At 40.3% G+C, this 19,782-nt stretch overlaps 1 protein-coding gene across 1 annotated transcript; it reads left to right on the top strand.

The window, feature by feature from the left end:
• The first annotated feature begins 319 nt into the window (after nt 1-319).
• On the top strand, nt 320-17,922 carry dusp14 (dual specificity phosphatase 14). Its single transcript, XM_041808513.1, has 2 exons — nt 320-584; nt 16,437-17,922. The coding sequence occupies exon 2, from the start codon at nt 16,529-16,531 to the stop codon at nt 17,165-17,167; it is 639 nt and encodes a 212-aa protein (XP_041664447.1). The 5' UTR covers nt 320-584; nt 16,437-16,528; the 3' UTR covers nt 17,168-17,922.
• Nucleotides 17,923-19,782: the final 1,860 nt, after the last annotated feature.

The raw sequence follows: 19,782 nt of genomic DNA, 5'->3' as shown, positions 1-19,782 counted from the left end.
AAACCATTCTTAAAAAATACATCTGATGAGTATTTTGATTTTAAAGATAAACCTGTGTCCCATCTGTTTATATGGAGGAGACAGAGATTAAGGCCTACATTGGAGTTAGCCAGTAGAGGGAGCTCTAAATGCCCTGGAAACACATGCTTTCATCTTTTTAATACTGTATATAGTTCACGCTAAGAGTGGGAAGTACTTGGCTAGAAAAACCTAAGACCTTCATCCTCCAACAGAAAATCTCTTACACATTTGTAGTGAAGGTCCCTTCCACGCTGCCTCCGCCTCTGTGTGGCACTAACCACCCCTCATACAAATGTAGTGCTGCTCCGTACACGCCGCTCCTGCCAGTGGAGAAGCAGGCGAATGCACTGATGGCTCGTATTTCTGTTGACTTTCACATTATGTTGTTGGCTGTCGCGGTTTGTCTCCCACCTCCTGGCCTTTCGCCATCCCTCCGGCCGTTTGTATGATCGGACTGACTGAAGGTTGATGCCCGGACTGTGAGAGCACCCCGCTGGAACAGAGCACCCCGCTGGTGAAGTCGCTTTAAAAACCTCCATCTCTGCCCGACCAAGAGCCCACTGGTAAGTTTTAAATCTGATGGGGGCAGCTTATCGGTTTAATTCTGACCCTCAAGGCAGCAGGCTTCAACTTCAATTCAGAAATATTTAATAGTATCTTTAAGATGCTTTTATCTGCTGGGTTTTGTGTTATCTGTTTTATGATGTAAGACTGTGAAACAGGAGAAACGTGCGCACCTACTCCGTTTTTAAGAAGGAACGTTTATCTCAGGTGTATGAAGGGCACGAACATCCGGCTGTTCGTATGTTTTATACTTTATTGGGAGCTATTTCTGACACCACAACTTGTGAACACACGCACATCTCGCGTCACGCGCACGAGGACGAGTAGCGCGTGCGCAGAGGAACACTGCCCATTCACGGCTCAGTCATACATTTTTAACTTGAGGAGTCATTCACCTAAAAGCTCCTCATTTTTAACACCCTGTGTCACGTGCACGACGCGGCAGGTGTCACTTTTTCCATGGAGAGGCAAATGTACAACATTTATGTTCAGACTATGAAAGATAACAGCTCTAGATCCAGTTAGATAGAGATGTGGAGATGTGGAGCCAGCTGTGAGTTTTTCTCTTACAGTGCTATCTTGGAAAAAAAAATTCAGAATTTAACAGTAGAGCTGCCAGTAATGATTAATGTATGATTGTGTTTTCAGTTACTCCACAATTTTTGCAAAAAATAAAAGGATATAAAATAAGAAATACTTTGTCTTCTTTTGCATGCATAGGCAGAAACGGTGAAGAAAATTTTGACTAAGTGGCCCATTTACAGCACCAATATGTAATCTTTCTACCTTAAACTAGTAGTTTAAAATGTGATTAGTACAATAATTTTCAGCAGGTACAATAGAGTCCACCCCCTTTTCACAGTGCACCCAAGTCACCTGCTTTGATCAAAACACTGGCTGGAAACCGTTCAGCTCACTAAGCAACTTCGTAAGATACACAGATAATTTATCTACGAAGATACATTAGTTTTAGCTACATTTTCTACCGCTCACGTTGCCAAGCCAAACTTTTCTATAGATACTGAAGTTACAGCGTTAACAGAGTTAAGCTAAGCGCACAAAGCAGCTATGTTGGCTACACTGATACATTATCTATGAAGCTACATTAGCTTTAGCTATGTTTTCTAAAGCTCAAACTTCTAAGCCAAACTTTCCTATAGAAAATTGAGCTACATCGCTAATAGAGCTAAGAGAGCTAAAGCTAAGCTCACAAAGCAGCTATGTCGGCTACACTGATACATTATCTATGAAGCTACATTAGCTTTAGCTATGTTTTCTAAAGCTGAAAATTTCTAAGCCAAACTTTGCTGTAGAAAATTGAGCTACATCACTGAGAGAGCTAAAGCTAAGCTCACAAAGCAGCTATATAAGCTGCACAGATACACTATCTACAAAGCAACATTAGTTAAAGCTCACGTTGCTATAGCTAACTTAGCTATATTCACTTATGTAGTAATGTTAAGAACTTAGTTGTCAAATGTTAGCTTTAGCTAAAGCTAACAAAGCTTAAGCAAGCCACTGTTCGTGTAACCACTTCTAAAATGAGTCTAATTAGATATCAACCTTTTTCTCTGTTATATTTATGAACTTTAGCTAATGTAGCCAATATTAAAGCTCACAAAACTCATGGATATTGTTGTAGCCAGAATTACTACATTAAAAGAAAAGTCAGGAGTCAGAACGAGTTGAATGCAACCTTGATGTTAACGTTTATTGCAAGCAGGTCAATGGTACATGATTTAGACCCCAAACCTGTCTCATCATGGCTTTTATACCTCTCAGTCTATGTGTGCACATATGTGTCTACATGCGCCTAACTACACACTTCCTGATGTTCTCTATACAAGTACTTCTAGATAAATATCAAAACATTTCTTTGGTATCTAACAAAACACTTACTCCAGGCATCGTTCCAAGCCCCCTTTCCCCGTCTATCACATTAAAAACTCTTTCTGGTCCAGTAAACATTCGCCTTCTCAGGAATGTTTCAGCATTCTTTTCCAGGGCTGGAGCCAAAGACTATGTGAGGACAGTCAACCATTAGATGAGTGTAATATACTAAGATGTAAAACATAACATACCTATAAGTGAAATATACTTATATGCAAAGCATAATACAGGCAGATATTTATACCAATGAAGCTATGAAGCAAAAGTTGGCTACATAAGTTGTGTAGCTGAACTATCTGTGTATCTTACACAGGTTAAGTAGCTACATTCCTTTAGCCGTGTTTGCTTAAGCTCATGTTGCTGAAGCTAATGTAGATACATTGGCTTATGTAGTAGCGTTAACTACATAAGTAGCGTAGCTATGTAAGGTTAAGCTTACATAGCTACATAGCTAAAGTGAGCCACCATTCGCAAATCTACTTCTAAAACTGGTCTTTACAGAACAGCATATGCTGTACCTTGTCAGTGAATGCCAGGGTTATTTGGTTTTCACAACTTTTTCAGCTTTGCCACCATCTGTTTGTCAACAAATTTTGTCTGTGAGGAGAAGGGTTTTTTTTTGTTTGTTTTTTAATTTTTAACAACAGTGTAGTTACACTCATAAACCCTCAGTGGGGCAAAAATGCACCACACTAAATTCCTACATAATGCTTCTTTAAACCATTAAACAGACTTTAACAGAACAAATGCATTATGAAAAAGGGGGAAAAAAACAGAATGATATGCACTACCATAAAAACGTCAATAATGGATAGGGTATAACACAAACTCCACATTTTGTTTGAAGGGACTTTGATATCCTTCGCAATTAGATTTTCTTTCCAGCAGGTCAAAACCTTAAGATACTCTAACCACAAATGGCAAAGAAGAGCAGCAAATTTTACATTTAACAAATCAAGTTTGGACATTTTGCCTGAAGAATTACTGAAGCTATTAATTGGTTTTAAATAGTTGCTGATTATTATTTAATTGGCACATTTTTGCAGCTCTACTTGGTAGTCACTGCTTATAGCAGCAATTATAGGTAATGATGAGAAGGCCTCATTAGAATTTGAGCTGCATGTCATTTCTTTTATTGTTGAAAAGTAGAGTAAATGAGGGGTGCTCTATTTATTAGCTGTTGTGATGGATGCAGTGACACTAAGTCCTGCAAACAGCTATTTATGCATAGTTGAATTGTTCGTCTGCATACAGTAGGGCTTTTTGTGTGATATATGTCTGAAAAGCTGAAAGAAAATTGCTGTAGAAGCTACATGGTCGTTCACTACATGACACGTGGCCTTGTCTGGGGCTGTTCACATCTCGGAGTGAAACTGTGTGGCTCCATGAGCAGCATCCAGGCACTGCTACTACAGGAAGGTGCCAAAGCTGAAGCCTTTCTCTTCATGTGGATTTGGACTCTCTCTCTCTTATGAACCCTCTGCAGACAACTTTAAAGGCTCCTCCTGTCTTTGTGGGTTTATTGCTGCACCCAGGTGTGTTTGGCTGAATTTTAAAAGCTGTGTCCTTCCTCAGCAAAGAACCATCCTTGTCATTTCTCCCCATTTTCTCCTGATTATTATCTGGACTGTCAGCAGCAGCAGAGTCACTTTCGTGGATCACTCAGACAGACTAAATTGATTGTCTTTGATTGAGGGACGATGCTGAGATCTGCGTATCTGCTCGCTCCTTCTCCAAACATTTCATTCATCTTATTCTGGGCGGCGTGGGAGTGTCAGGTGAGGATTCATGTTTGCTCATCCCACGCCCCGGCTTAGATCCGGGTGTCGTAGAGGTTTCAACATTAAGTGTTGTGGGCATGAGATTGCTGATGGTGGGTCTTGTTTCCAGTTCATGTTGGCGGAGGTGGAACCAGATCCTGGAGGAATCTTTTTGCAGATGGAGAGAGCATCAGAGGAGATTTATGAGGCAGGACCACCTGTTGACGTACCCTGGTAATTTAGGATCTCGAAGAAATCATTTATGCTTCCTGATTTGCTTCAGGAACATGTGCAGTATCAGAGTAATCCTGGTCAAAGTTTTTGCTAAATTAGACAGGAAGCAGTAGCATCTGCGCTATTATCAACATTACAGTAGATTTTTCTCTGGTGACATCCTCTGCACACTTCCTCCTCCTCCGCTCTCTGCAGCCGCTCTCCTGCCCTGCCCGGGGTAAAAATATCTGTGTGGACCGAGTGAATCTCAGCACGGCCTGGGGCCGTGGTACATCAGCACTGTGGAGAGGACCAGAGATGATTTGGCTCTTTAATCTTCCTCATCTCTGCGTTCATGTGGCTGCTGTTGTCTTATTCTGTGGTCAGGAGGTTGCTGCAGCAACAGAGACTGTTCTACCTCATCTGATGGTTTATACTTATCTTAAGCATGAGGTAATGCATAAACTTTGCACCCCACTGGAGCAGAAAGTCTTCCATTTCTGGTTTTTCTTTTGTCGGATGTTCTTAGATGTCACAGTTATTTTTGCAGCCTAATCTGAATCAGTGATTCAGAGAGTTCTGTTTTTGGTCACATTTCATCACAAAAGCAAATCTCCTTTCATTTTCACTCAACTTTAAATGCATTAACTCACACTGATAGAGTTTTGTAGGAGAGGCATCTGTATTTTATTGTATATTCATTTTCTTGTGAGGCTTCATCTAGCCACTCTGCCGTAAGCCAAGATAAGTGAAGGGCTACAGTGATGTCCCATCTCCACACAGATCTCTGGAGCTCAGTCAGAGTCATCATCGGGTTCTTGGTCTCCTGTCTTACTAAGGCCCTTCTCCCCTTATTGCTCGGTTTGGCTGGGCATCCATCTCTTTTTTGAAAGAGTCCTGGTCGTACCAAACTTCTTCCATTTGAGAATTATGGAGGCACTATGCTCTTGGGAACTTTCAGTGCAACATAATTTTTTCTGTAGCCTTCCCCAGATCTGTTCCTTGCAACAATCCTGTCTTTGAGCTCTTCAGGCAGGTCCTTTGACCTCATGGATGAGATTTTGCTCTGATATGCATTGTCAGCTGTGATGCCTTCTATAGAGAGGTGTGTGCCTTTCTAAATCCTATCCAATCAATTTAATTTACCACAGATAGACTCCAATTAAAGTGTAGAAACATCTCAGCAGCAATCAGAGAAATGAAGCTTAGCATTAGTTCATGCAGGACATGGTAGTCATACACCTAGCTGTTATAGGCGGACGGCCAGCTGATCCTAATGGTCACCTCCTAGATCAAATATCTTTCTCTGGACACAGCAATCTGTTTGAATATGCAGTGCTGCAGCTGCTGAAAAAGCTTAACCTCCTCCACTCCAGCCTCCTCCTTTATAGCATGAAGCTGGTTACACCCTCATTTCAGATTCATGCTACTATGGATTAATTTTTAAACTAATTTTATTTATTCAATAGGCGTTGTCATAAGTGTATCTATCCATATGGGGGTTCTAGCCATGTGCTCCTTGGAAGTCACAGCATGCTGCTTGACTTCCCTGCCAAGTAAAACTGTATATCTATTTTGCAATAAAATGGTTAAATATGACAAGCATTCCTGACTGAAACAGGAGGAACCTGAGTGAAATTTTAAGTATTTTTTCAAAGGGTCTGAATACATTTAAACATGAGATAAAATGGCATTCCTTGTAATATATCCGTCAGTTCTTGGATGAAGTGTAGTAACAGCCACCTACTGTGTGATTTAAATTGTAATAAGAGAATCTTATCTGTCTCTTGCTTTGTGAAAAAAACACACAACTTTCTCCATCGCTGGCTTTTCTTTGATGGGTTTGAACCTTGCATAATTTGGATGTGTTTCTCCTCTTTCTTAGTATGAAAATGCAGATGAATGCTACTTTACATGCAGCTTTTGCATCTATGTTGACCATGCAATGATAAACTACTAAGGAGTGATTGATTAGAGTAGGATGAACCCTGGAACAAACAGGAAACAGCAAAGACAAGCATGACAGGGCTCTGAATAATGGAGAGAATTTAGACTCATCCTCTGGTTTCTGAGATTTGTTGTGGTGCGTTTCCTGCTCTGTTTAAAACTTCATATTGATCGTTGCTACTATTAAAAGGGATTTTAATCTTGGCAGAGACCAGCAACAGATGTGTTTCAGCAAAGAGCCTTCATCATGATCAATGCTGACGAAGGCTTCTAGCTTCTCTGTACGCTGCTGCTCTGCCAGATTAAAAGACGTCAAAGGACATCATATGTGCTGACTGTTCTGTTTTCCTCCAAATCTCCTTTTGGTTATGCACACTAAAAGTTTAAGGGTTTGTGTGTACTCCTTTTCCTACCATTTGTTCACAATAAAGGAAGAAAAAAAAAAACCCTGACATTTGTAAATGTTTCTCACATGATGTCTTTAAACAAACACACCTATAAGGGTAACTAATAGCTTAAAGAAAAGCAAAAGCAACTAAAATCATGAACAAACCATCCACTGAGACGAACAGTGTGAGAAATGGCCTTCTTTGTTTTTATGCACTGTTTGTAGAACACAAATGCCTCTGTGCCTCCTGCTGTGGCCTGATTGTAAAACCCGTCCTCCAGAGTCTGGCTCGTGTTTCTGTTGTCCAATCACCAGTGGAGACCGGTGTTCAGGAATGTGGAGAGCTTTTTTTCCTTTCAAGGAGACCATGCTGAGGTAGAAAAACTATAATCAATATGTGAAGAAGGTGAGGCAGAGAGAGGTTGAGTTCTTTATTTTGAATATCTGGTATAAAAGTGTGACCTTCAGGAGATGAAGTTTCAGTGTAAAGAGACTTTGAGAGACTCTTTGGACTGGATGTCTTTTTTTATACTTTCATGCTAACAGTAGACTTTAAAGTAGGGCTGCAAATAGATTAAAATTTTTAATCGCAATTAATCTAACAAATTTCATACTTAACTCAAGATTAATCACAAATGAATCACACTTTTTATCTGTTCTAAATGTACCATACAGGACTATATCTCAAAATTTAAATACCCTTATCAACACAAGTGGACAAAAATGCTTTCTTTATGCTAATATTCGTTCATTTCAACAACCCAAAGTGACCGATAATGTTCAAAAAAATCTCTAGACTAAGCTCAAAGATGCTGAATGCTCCAAAAATCTGCTGAGAGCATAACATGGTAAACTCAAGACCAACAAGGACAACAGATGGAGATACTGACCTTAGTGCAACATTACTGAATAACACCACAATGTAGAGTCAAACTTTAGACTTCTAGAGCTGAACTCCTCTGTTCTCAGCAGCTGAACACAGAACAATCTAATCATCACACATGTACATAAAGAGCATGGTCAGTTAAGTTTAAATCACTCAAAGATCATTCCTGGATCCTTCACACTAAAGCAGAGAATTTCAGTCTCACATGGGGCAAATAAAGGCTCACAACAGGATGACACAAATACAGTTAAAGAATTACACTACAGATTACTGGGAGAGGGAGAGCTCAGCAGTAAGGCACAGACACATCTAATGGTGTTTCACTGTTCTGATGAGGTCAGAGGTGAGTAAGGTAGAGACATCTGCCCTACTCAAGAGAAAAAGCATGTAATTACTTAAAAAATGTCTGCTATTATTTATCATCTTTTTATTTTCAAATTAAAAAAATGCCCAGATGTAAAATAAATGCTGACAGTAAGAAATTACTGTCATCAGTCCAGTAGATTTACTGGAAAGATGTCAATAAACAAACATTTGAAGCTGCTATTCAACACTCATGAACACACAAAGTTAAAGAAGTCTTAATGGAGAATTTTTAATGTGTAGTAAGAGGACTTGACCATCTCTTCATTCTTTAGATCATAGAAGATTCAATCTCAAACATTTTTTTCTTCATAAATAAAGAAGACCCACGGTCAGACTGTGTCTTATAGGGACTGCAGAGACTTTGACACTTTTGCAGCATCTTGGTTGCCCTTTTTTTTTTTTAAATTTGGCGTTTATTTACAGTCCCAATCCATCATTTTACTAAGATTTGCTTTCTCCGAATATTTTCACTTTCAAGCAGGAGCTGAGTGGGGATAGGAGAGGGGTTAACGGACCTTTAGGAGATGTGATCGGACTCATCAGTATAAAGGGACAGTGGCGCTATGGAGCCGATACATAACAGAAATAAACAAATGAATAAATTATACTGGCCCAAAAGTGCGTTGACCCACCAGGAAATGCCCGGTATGCCAGATAGCGAGTCCATCCCTGCTTACAGAGTTGTCTGAGCGTCTCTATAGTAAACAATCCAGTATAGCTAGGGCGGCGGCTCTGTACCCCTGGTACCTAAGTTCACGTTGACAGTAAGAGCAAATAACTTCAGTCTTATCTGGCATGATCTGAAAACTGAACCTGCCATTCAAAAGTCTCTGTCCTGCATCCATTTCTGCTCACTTTCACTGCATCACGACGGCGCTGCTTCCTGATCTGGCAAACTACCGAATGGGTCATGGGTCACACAGAACGCGCATGTGTTAATCATGCGACAAAAAAATTAGTGGCGTTAAAAGTAATTTGAGTTAATGTGATGTTAATGTGTTAACTTTGACAGCCCTATTTTAAAGCCATTCATATCTGAGGTCACAGCCTGGTTTGTGTAGAAAGAAGTTATCTTGTGGGGGAATATGACAGATGACATTTTTTTATCTGGACTTTTTTTGATGTTACATTTAGAGCACTGGTTCTCATCCTTTTTGTTTGTGACAGGATTAAACAAAGCAATATCTGCTAAATCATTTGAGGCCGTGTGAACCAGGAGCAACCCTTTTCTTTATTTCTAAGTCGGAGTAGGCAAGAGATTCTCTTTGAAGGTCAATAGTGATTTTTCAGCATAATGTAGCCTAGTTGTAGGTGTTTAATGAAAACTAGACTTTGCACCATTTCAAAGCTTCTTTGAACAGTTGATATTTGAAAGCTCATTTTATGTCTGCTGGATTTTGGGGGTTTGTGTTCTTGCATGCAGGTCCTTTAGGGAAATGCCAAGACAAGTTAGTTAGTTTCAGCCCTGTTACAACCTATGAGGTACATAAAGTCCTCAAACTTTTGGACATAACTTAAGCTGCAGGCCGGTATAACCTTGAATCATGCTTTTTAAAATTATCAACTGATTGCCCCACCTCTGACACATAAATGTAGCACAGAAAGTAAGGAAAAATGTGTATGGTAGATTATTTCTTTGATGTAACAATGCTTTTTGTCAATGTATCTTACTTTAAGAAAGCCTGTTTATTTTCCTTTTAAATGGTGCCATGTTTGTAAGGAACATGCATTTCTGGGATGAGCAGCAGAGCTGAGTATGTGGATTGCGCTCATGAAAAATCAGCCAAATCTTTTCTGCCAATGCCAAACCGCTTATTCTGTCATTGACTCTTGTTCGGTGTTAATTGGTGTATTGAATGATTGAAGTTTGAAGAAACAAGACAAAACAGGAGCCTCAGTAGTGTGTGGAAGAACCATACACAGCCACAACAGCCTGGCACCTCCTCCTCATGCTGGCCACCAGCCTGGTCACACACTGCTGTGGGATGGCATCCCATTCTTCAACAAGCGTTTGATGCAAGTGAGCCAGTGTGGTTGTGTTGGTCACTCTGGCATGAACATCATGCCCAAGCTGATCCCACAAGTGTTCAATGGGGTTGAGATCAGGACTATTGGCAGGCCATCTCATCCTCTCCACTCCCAAATTCTGGAGGTAGTCTCTGATAAACCCCACTCTGTGGGAGCGAGTGTTGTCATCTTGGAGGATAGAGTTTGGTCCCAGACTGTGAAGATATGGGACTGCCACTGGTTGCAGAATCTCATCTCGATGTTTCTCTGCATTGAGATTTCCTCTAATGATGATAAGCCTTGTTTTACTAGTGAGGTAGATGCCACGCCACATCATCACACTGCCTCCACCAACAGATGTTACTCTACTGGTGCAGCAATCGGCATAGTGTTCTCCACATCTTCCCCACTCTTTGACCCTATGATCTAACTGCTGTAGCCAGAATCTGCACTCATTGCTAAACAGGACAGGTGACAATCAGGCACCTGATTGTCCTGGGTGTACCAGAAGCCCCAGGAAGATTTGGCTGATTTTTCAAGGGCCCAACCCACATACTCAGCTCTGCTGCTCATCCCACAAATGCATGTTCCTTATCGTGTGGCCCCATTTAAAAGGGAAATAAACAGGCTTTTATTGCTAAGAAGCACTGTTCCAACAAAGAAATAAAATCCCAAACACAATTTTCCCTTTCTTAACATGATCAGTATGTCCTTATTGACAGGCTCTGCCACAGTCTTTCAAAATTGTTGTCATTAAACCTCTACTTAAAAAGCCAATGTTTTATTCAGGCCCCTTAGCTAACTATAGACCCTTTTTCCTTTAATCATTAGGATCATAGCGAAAGTAGTGACCAGTGACCAATCAGTTGAGTGACTTTCTTCAAAGTAACAGCCTATTTGAAGACTTTCAACCAGGACTTGGAGCCCACTGTAGCACTGAAACTGCATTGGTTAAAGTGACTTAAGATCTACTGTTAGCAGAGGACAGAGGTCTTCTCTCTGTACTTGTTTTATTAGATCTTAGTGCTGCATTTGAAACAAGTCATCATCTGTCACAGAGACTTGAGCAATTTTTCATAATTACAGGAACTGCTGTAGGCTGGTTATCCCTCAGATCAGTCTCAGTGTGTGCATGTTAATGATAAGTCTTCTACACCAAAGTTAGCTTAGGAGTTCCTCAAGGTTCTGTGCTTCTCTGCTGGCGTCTACAGCCGCTTCATCTACCAACATCATCCTCACTTATTTTTATCATTACTAAAACAGTTAATTTGGATCTAAGAGCTCTTCTTTGACTGCTGTAATTATCAATGTAGCTCTCTCTTTCTGCTAATGCTAATTTTGCTACTGTTTTGCTGCTATGTTACTGCTTATCTTCACATATTGCTGCTGTCATTTTTGACATTATAGCCATATCCTACAAATTAGGAGGCCATTACAGCCATAAATTTGTGCACACAAGATGCTTTAGGTAAAGAGAATTCAAGTTTTTGTCTGAAAAAGGCAGAAAACAGCCAACCCCAGGAATTTGTTTGGAAACAAAGGCCTCTTTTTAGGTTCTTGAATTTTACATGTTAAAGGTCACGTTTTATGCGTTTGATCACACAGCTGCCAGCTCCATCTCATCCTTTTGTCAGTCATACAGTGGATTTATATTCATGTATCTGATCTCTGTTAAATAAATAAGAGGAGCCCATATCTGTCTGTGCAGCTTCCTCACAGGATGCAGCAGGTGATCAGGTGTGTTGTTATTTCTGCAGGTTGAGTTCCAGTTGAAAGCAGTTGACCCGTGTGTCTTGTTAACCAGACTGTGGAAGAAAATGAATGAAAAAGAGCTGCCGGCCAGACCGGTGCACAAGGTGTGGATGACGCACGACAAGTGCAACAGTGTGTGCAGCAGCAGCAGTGCCCAGAGCTGTGGTCTCTCTGCTGATAGCTGGAGTATTAACACAGGAGACTATTTCCATCACACAGCACAGCAGGAATGACACATTATGAATGCAATTATTTATTTTTGTCTTTGTGATCTGCAACGTGATCATGTTACACAATCAGGCTGGTCATTTTGATCACCCTGCTTTTTAAAAATCAGAGTAAGTCTGATACAATTCATTCTAACTGCAGTGTATTATGAGCACAGTTTGGTATGATGGTAGGAAGTATAATTACTCTGCACCCTGCTGTTTGGTGCCGTCTAAAGCGGCATAACAGCAGCAGTAGCCAGAGAGACGAGAGATGTAATCTGTACGTGAGGGCTGTGGATGGATGAACATGAGATGAGGTGAGTGTTCGCCCCCCAGGGGGTCCATGCTCACATGGCAGAGGGTGGCACGTTGCAGTGTGCAGCACGGAGGCCGTTCTGCCTGAATGTAGAGAGACATACAGTAAAGAGAGGCTGGTCTCTCTGGCTGAAGAACAAACAGGATTTATGTGTCAAGATTTATGAAAACGGACTGTAAAAACAACTCAGTATGATGCATATCACAATACAATTTCAGTAAAAGTATTTCAGTCAGGAACGCTCTCATCGTGGACTAAACTATTTATTGCAAAATGGATGTACAGTTTTGTCTTGCAGGGAAGGCTCTGCTCAAAAGATGCCCACTGGGTTAATCAAGCAGCATGCTTCATAAACACATACATTTATGACAATATATGTCAAATACAGAGAAATTTAAAGGGGACATATTTTACCCTTTTAAGACAAGTTTATGTTGGACTCAGAGGTCCCCAAAACATGCCTGTGAAGTTTGTTGCTGAAAATACACTCCAGTATTGAATTTTTGTATGTCTGAAACCCCTCTGTTTCAGCCCTGCTCAGAACGAGCTGTTTCTGTGTCTGTGGCTTTAAATGTTAATGAGCTGTCTGAATCCGCCCCTAACTTCGCCCCTCTTAGGAAATGGATGTGGCTCTCCTGATCCTCCTCTAAGCTGGCAGCCGAGAGGAGGATCAGGGGAGGGGGGCGTAACTTTCTTCCAAGCAGGGAGGGCCAATTGAACCTGGGGACGGTGCTTACTCCCCACTTGACATCATGAGGGGAAAATCTGAGAATGGCTTGTTTCAGCAAACATTGTCTGAAAGGTGGAAAGGGGGGGGGGGTTCTGGTACTTGAGGAGACTGTGGACAGATCAGGGGCACATTTTTTGTTAGAAAAGCCTGATAAAGTGATTTTGCATAATATGTGACCTTTAATTCAGCAGCAATTTACGCTGTAGTAACATGAAAATTAATGACAGTACAACAAAAGCTTGGGGTCCAGTGTGAACAGCATTGATGAGGCAGGGATCAGTGAGAAGGATGCCATAGTTAAATGGAGCTGTGATTGGCTTTGAGACCTGTAAAACAATAATTAGATCACCCGGCCTTATGACTTTTTTGTCCTGCTCAGCTTCATTTTTAAATGTCTATATATATATATGTATATATATATATATATATATATATATATATATATATATATATATATATATATATATATAAAGATTATGGACGATTTATTAGCAACTATGACTCTTTTATTTCATTTCTAGCAAAAATACAAAATATCAATTTTCCTTGTAAATACAGATGATTCTGAGGTTTAAAAGATATAGAAAAATAGTGTCTGGCATCAAAAAGGAGAAGACAAAAGCAGATAGGTTGAAGGAAGGGTATTGCAAAACATATTTTTGTCTTATCAGTTTATTTTTTCCATTTTGCACTGACTGATTACAAAGCAGATTGATTGGGCAGATTCCTTACCTCATCAGATGGGTTTATCTGGCAAAGCTTTAAGCTGTAGTACCTGTTCCCGTTAATGGCTAGGGGTGTGATTTAGTTGAAGTGACTGCAAGCCCATAAACAATGGCTGCCAATAAAAAGATAAGCCTGGATGCAGCTATAGTGGTAGTTTTATCAGAACTTAACAGCCTATCTTTATTAAAAGAAGAGCAAAAAAATGCACATATAGCTTTTCTTGGTGAAAGAGATGTTTTGCTCTTCTCTCAACTGCCTTCTGCGAGAATTGTGTTTACCAGCTGGCTCCACTGATAGTAAGCAATGACAACTGCTGCCTGTTGAGTCCACATTATATAGTGTACTTTCCAGACACGCCCACTACGTCATATGTTTTATTGCTCCTATTGGCCTGCAATGAATGTGCTCATCTTATCACTCTGAGTTTTTAAAGGTTATGCCCTTTTTAAACACTGTTTACCCCTTAATTAGTTTTAAAAATCAATCATGATTGATAATTTGCCTTTTCAAGTTTTGCCAAAAACTCTCTGTTGGATTGAGGTCTGGGCTTTGACTCAGCCACTCCAGAGCTTTCAACTTGTTGTCTTTTAACATTTTCTGTGTAGCTTTCACTGTGTTCTCCAGGTAATTGTCTTGCTGAAAAACAACTATTTTCCCTTGCAGACTGAATAGAATTGTCTCCCAGGATTTTGCGACATTCATTTTACCCTCTGCCTTTACAAGCCTACCAGGGAACCATCCCCACAGCATGATGCTGCCACCACCGTTATTCACAGTGGGGTTGGTGTGTTTGTGGTGATGTGCAGTGTTTGGTGTCTGCAAAAACATAGTGTATTGCAGGGGTGTCAAACTTACAGCAGGTTCTGTGATTCTGGATTCAGGACTAACCTGAGGGCCTAACAGGGTCACCTTTTTAACCATAAACTGTCAACCTTGTTTCACTGGTAATAAAATATATATATTAAAAAACTGAATGATTATAAACGATTTTGACATTTAAAAAGTTACAAAGGTAAGCTAAAAGGCGCACAATCTGAGAAAAGTAAATTTATTAGTTAAAAAAGGTCAAAACATGAAACTGAAATTAAAAAATAATGTTTTTTAAAGGCAAATATATCAGAAATTAAGTCAAAATCTTAAGTTTAAAAGGTCAAAATGTGAAATAAAATTTGTAATCATGCAATTAAAATTCAAAATATGATTAAAAATTTTAAATTATGAGTCTAAAAGGTCAAACTATGGGATTATGATGTCAAAGTTTGGAGTTGAAAATATGAGGTAAAATACAAAATGATTGGTTATAAAGGTCAAAATATTACTTAAAAATTAGAATTATAAATCTTAAAGCTCAAAATATTATATGAGAAGTCAAAATTATGAGCTGAAATCCTCAAAGTATGAAATTAAAAGTCAAAATCCTAAGTCTGAGTCCTAATTGTGAGATGCTACATTGAAAATGGGAAATTAAAACACAAATTAATTTATTTTCCCACATTCCCGACTTATCTTCTCTAAATATTTTTACCTTACTTGTTCAGATTTTATGACTCAACAAGAATATGATAAATCATCAAGGATAAGTTCACATTTTTATACTTGAGGGAGTCTGCAGACCTTATACTGACAGGCCAGTTATAACAGAAATATCAGATCATCTTGCGGGCCGGATTTAACTGTTCCGTGTGCCAGATTTGGCCTTGAGTTTGACACCTGTGGTGTACTGTCTGATGGCCAAAAACAACCATTATGTTCTCATCAGACCATAGAACTTTCTTCCACTTGACCATGGAGTCTCCCACGCACATTCTGTTGAACTCTAGTCAAGATTAAAATGAGTTTTCTTCAATAGTAGCTTTCTCTTTGACAGTCTTGTTCTTGCACGGTCACTCAGTTTGTGAGGAAAGCCAGATCAGGCAGATTTACAAAAGCCATATTTCTTTAATTTTTTTCTATCCATCCCCTGGCTTGTACTTTTCAATAACCTAAGAGTGTTCTTTTGTGTTCACGGTGTAATGGTGGCAAGGAATACTGATTAACCAGTGACTGGGACTACTAGCACCAATTAGCTGGACCTCTGTGGAATTAGGTCAGTCACTTTAAAAGGGGTGAATATTTTTGTGGTCAATTATTTGACATTACATATTTTATTCATGTGACATAACTGTAGAAATCTGTTTCCACTTTGACATTTAAGAGGATTTTTTTGTATTGATCACATCAACTGAATTGTGTTGACCATGATTGGTTTTGAAATCAGTAAAAGTATAAAACATCCAAGGCGGTGATTTCTTTTCATAGGCTTTGTATATGAAATAGTCTGTAGTCTCAGGATTATGGGTCCTCAGGTCACCTTTTGAAGTAGGTGGCTTTTTTGGCTGATCTGTAATTGTTTGGTGTGTTTTTTATATAATATATAAAGACCCAGGCAGCTGAACATTTCCTGGAAACAACTCTCAGCACAGTGTCAGAGTATTTTAACACCTCTCTTTCTGCATCTCTGCAGCACAATGGCATCCAATGAAAAAAGGTATTTTGACACTGTTGTTTTATGCAAACAGCAGTGATTCTCCTCATCCTTGTGAGGTGTTTGTGGTTTTGTCAGCCTACACTGAGTCAGAAAAACACTGAATTAAAATTGAAAAGGATGTGTTTGTTTTTCAGGAGCTGTCTGCCTGCTCGACTATGACCCTGACCTCCTGAAGTTTAAAGAAGAACAAATTTGTCATCCCTCTTAAAGCCATCTTGATTCCCCAATGGGTTCCCGCAGTCAAAGCTTCTTCCACCACCATCACCACCATCACCACCATCGTAGCTCCATGCTGCCTGCTACGGTGCCAAGGCTGCTGCCTGAAAGCGGCAGCCTACTGGGGGGTATTGCACAAATCACCCCCAACCTCTTCCTCAGCAGAGGGAACGTGGCGTCCAACCGCAGCCTGCTGCTGTCCAAAGGCATCACCTGCGTCGTCAACGCCACCATCGAGCTCCCAAACTTCAACTGGCCCCACATGGAGTACGTGAAGGTCCCTCTTGCGGACATGCCCCACTCCCCCATCTCCCTGTACTTCGACAGTGTGGCCGATAAGATCCACAGTGTGGGACGGAAGCGAGGGGCAGTGCTGGTGCACTGTGCTGCTGGAGTGAGCCGCTCAGCCTCTCTGTGTCTGGCGTACCTCATGAAGTATCACCGTGTGTCTCTGGCGGAGGCACACGCCTGGGTGAAAGCCCGCCGCCCGGTCATCAGGCCGAATGGAGGCTTCTGGCGCCAGCTGATCGAGTATGAGAGGAAGCTGTTTGGAAAGAACTCTGTAAAGATGGTGCAGACGCCATACGGAGTCATACCTGATGTTTATGACAGGGACCGCAGGAGTCTGGCTCCGTACTGGGGCCTGTGAGAGAGAAAACATCCACAACGAGGGATCGTAATGTGAAGAGGAGCCCTCTTGCCCTTCTGGACTGCAGGTTCATATGTGTTCAGAACAGGCAACGTGTGAGTGTACGTGTGTGAAGCTTATTTAATGGTGCGTTTGGACAGAGCGAGGCACTGGGATCACTGGTTGTAGATGTTTTTCCAACCAGGTACCTCCATGTACTGTTTAAGTGGGAGCAAGGCAACTCCAAGCCCCAGAATCCTTCAGTGTAGGGGATGAATAGGGACCACAGTGATGTCAGACACCAAACAAGAGGGTGGAAGTCGCTGCTGTCTATTTCCTGTTCTGTCTTTCCATTCCCAGTGGAGGACAGGTGCTCTGTGAAGGTGCCAGCTGTGAGACTCTGCAGCTCTGACTGAGATGTGACTGAAGTCCTTTTCCTGACGTGGTGTCATGTGGTGGTTTTTGTGAAAGTTTTGCAGTAGATTTTAGTGTGAAAGGGCAGCAGCATGCTCTCAATTTATGGTAGCATTTCAGATAAGTGTACAGAAAAAAATATATAAGACAAATTATTTTATTGGGATAGGCGGGAAAATGTTTATGGGACAGATTAACTTAAAAGATGTTAGTATATAAACCTTTTTAAAGGTGAAACTGTATAAGCTGTAAACAAAGTCAAGGTTAAGGAAAGTTCCTGTGTACCACAGGGTTGACTGCTCCATCCTGTGACTACACTATGTTATTGTAGTGATATTTGATGCTGTATTAAAATATCTGCTGCCTCATGGGAACTGGTCGCTCTCTTATCAATGAGTCTTTTCTAACCCAGAGTCTGATTTAATCTGCTGGTTTAAATAATGACAGTCCACACTGTCTAGTCCAGACTAGAAAGCAAATACAGTAGAAACAGTGCTGTGAAAAGTATTTTTCCCTTTTCCTGATTTCTTTTCCTTTTTTTTTTTGTTTTTGTATATTTGCCATAATTAAATGTTTCAGATCATCAAACAGATTTTAACTTTAGATAAAGACAAGTAAAGTTAACACAAAATGCAGTTTTTAAATGATTTTTTTTTTTTTTTCAATTAAGGAAAAAAGCCATCCAAACCCACCTGGCCCTGCAAGCAAATGTTTGCAGTAACTGCCAATAAGTCTTCACCTCACTGGGGAGAAATTTTGGTTTAAGGTCAGATTTATGTCCTGACTCTGAGTAGGCCACTCCAAAACCTTCATTTTGTTAACTTTTTTTTATGCCATTCAGAGGTGGACACGCTGATGTTTTTACGATCATTTTCCAGCTGCATACCCAAGTGCACTTGAGTTTTAGGTCATGAACTGATGGCTGGACATTGTCCTTCAGGATTTTCTGGTAGAGAGCAGAATTCATGGTTCCAGCAGCCTCACACCATCACAATACCACCACCATGTTTGACTGATGGTATGATGTTCTTTAAATGAAAATCTGCGTACGTTTTATGCCAGATGCAACGGGGCAGCATCTTCCAAAAAGTTAAACTTTTGTCTCGTCAGCCCACAGAATATTTCTCCAAAAGTCTTGGAGATCATCAAGATGTTTCTCGGCAAATGTCAGATGAGCCTTTGTGTTTCCTTTTTGTCAGCAGTGGTTTTGGCCTTGGAACTCTCCCAATGATGCCATTTTTGCCCAGTCTTTCTTATTGTTGAATCATGAACTCTGACCCTAACTTGGTCAAATGAGGCTTGCAGTTCTTTAGATGTTGTTCTGGGTTCTTTGTGACCTCCTGGATGAGTCGTAAATGCGCTCTTTGAGTAATTTTAGTAGGCCAGCCACTCCTGGAAATGTTCATCACTGTTCCAAGTTTTCCCTATTTGTGGATAATGGCTCTGACCGTGGTTCACTGGAGTCTCAAAGCCTCACAAATGGCTTTGTAACCCTGTCCAGACTGGCAGACGTCAATGACTTTGTGTCACAGCTGTTCTTGAATTTCTTTAGATCTTTTAGCCTACTTCACTTAGTCATAAAGGTTCAATTTAAGACGTTTCTTGGTTCAGCAGGTCTGGCTGTAACAAGGCTTGGGTGTGGCTAGTGAAACTGAGCTCAGCTTTCCAAAATTCATTTCCAGGTGGTAGTTGTAGTTCTTAGGACTATTTTCAACAATCAGTGGCAAATGTGAGCACTTTAAAGTGGACGTGCTTAGATCAAGGATTACACTGCAGCTTCTATAGTTTCCTTGTCCCTTGGCAGACTTTAGAAATCTGTCTTCTTTCTTGTACCTATTTACTTTAACCAGCATACCCAAAAGTAAAGGGGGATTTTTAAACCCACGCAAATCAGTGCAATAACACTCAACAGAGTTTAGGTGAATTGGACAACAATAGTTAAAACAGAATAAAAGTTCAGGTGAAGATAGTCAAAGTGAAATTCTTGTATTAATAATGATCAATAAATTTACTGTACAGTATGTCTTACCCCAAAACATTCATAATGAATGTATTTAAAGAAGTGAATGGTACCTGTTCACGCTCAGATTTAACAATAACAAAGTCAGACAGCAGAAAAAAACACCCATTACAGGCTCTTACTGGAAGAGATGGTTCATTTTTTAAAGGAAGAGAAACTTTAAGTGTCTTTCTTCTGACTATCTTTTAGATGTTTTTACTTG

This window comes from Cheilinus undulatus, linkage group 2 (assembly GCF_018320785.1).
Source record: "Cheilinus undulatus linkage group 2, ASM1832078v1, whole genome shotgun sequence".
NCBI lineage: Eukaryota > Metazoa > Chordata > Actinopteri > Labriformes > Labridae > Cheilinus > Cheilinus undulatus.
Note: the sequence above shows the minus strand (reverse complement) of the source record. Positions and strands in the feature narration are given on the sequence as shown.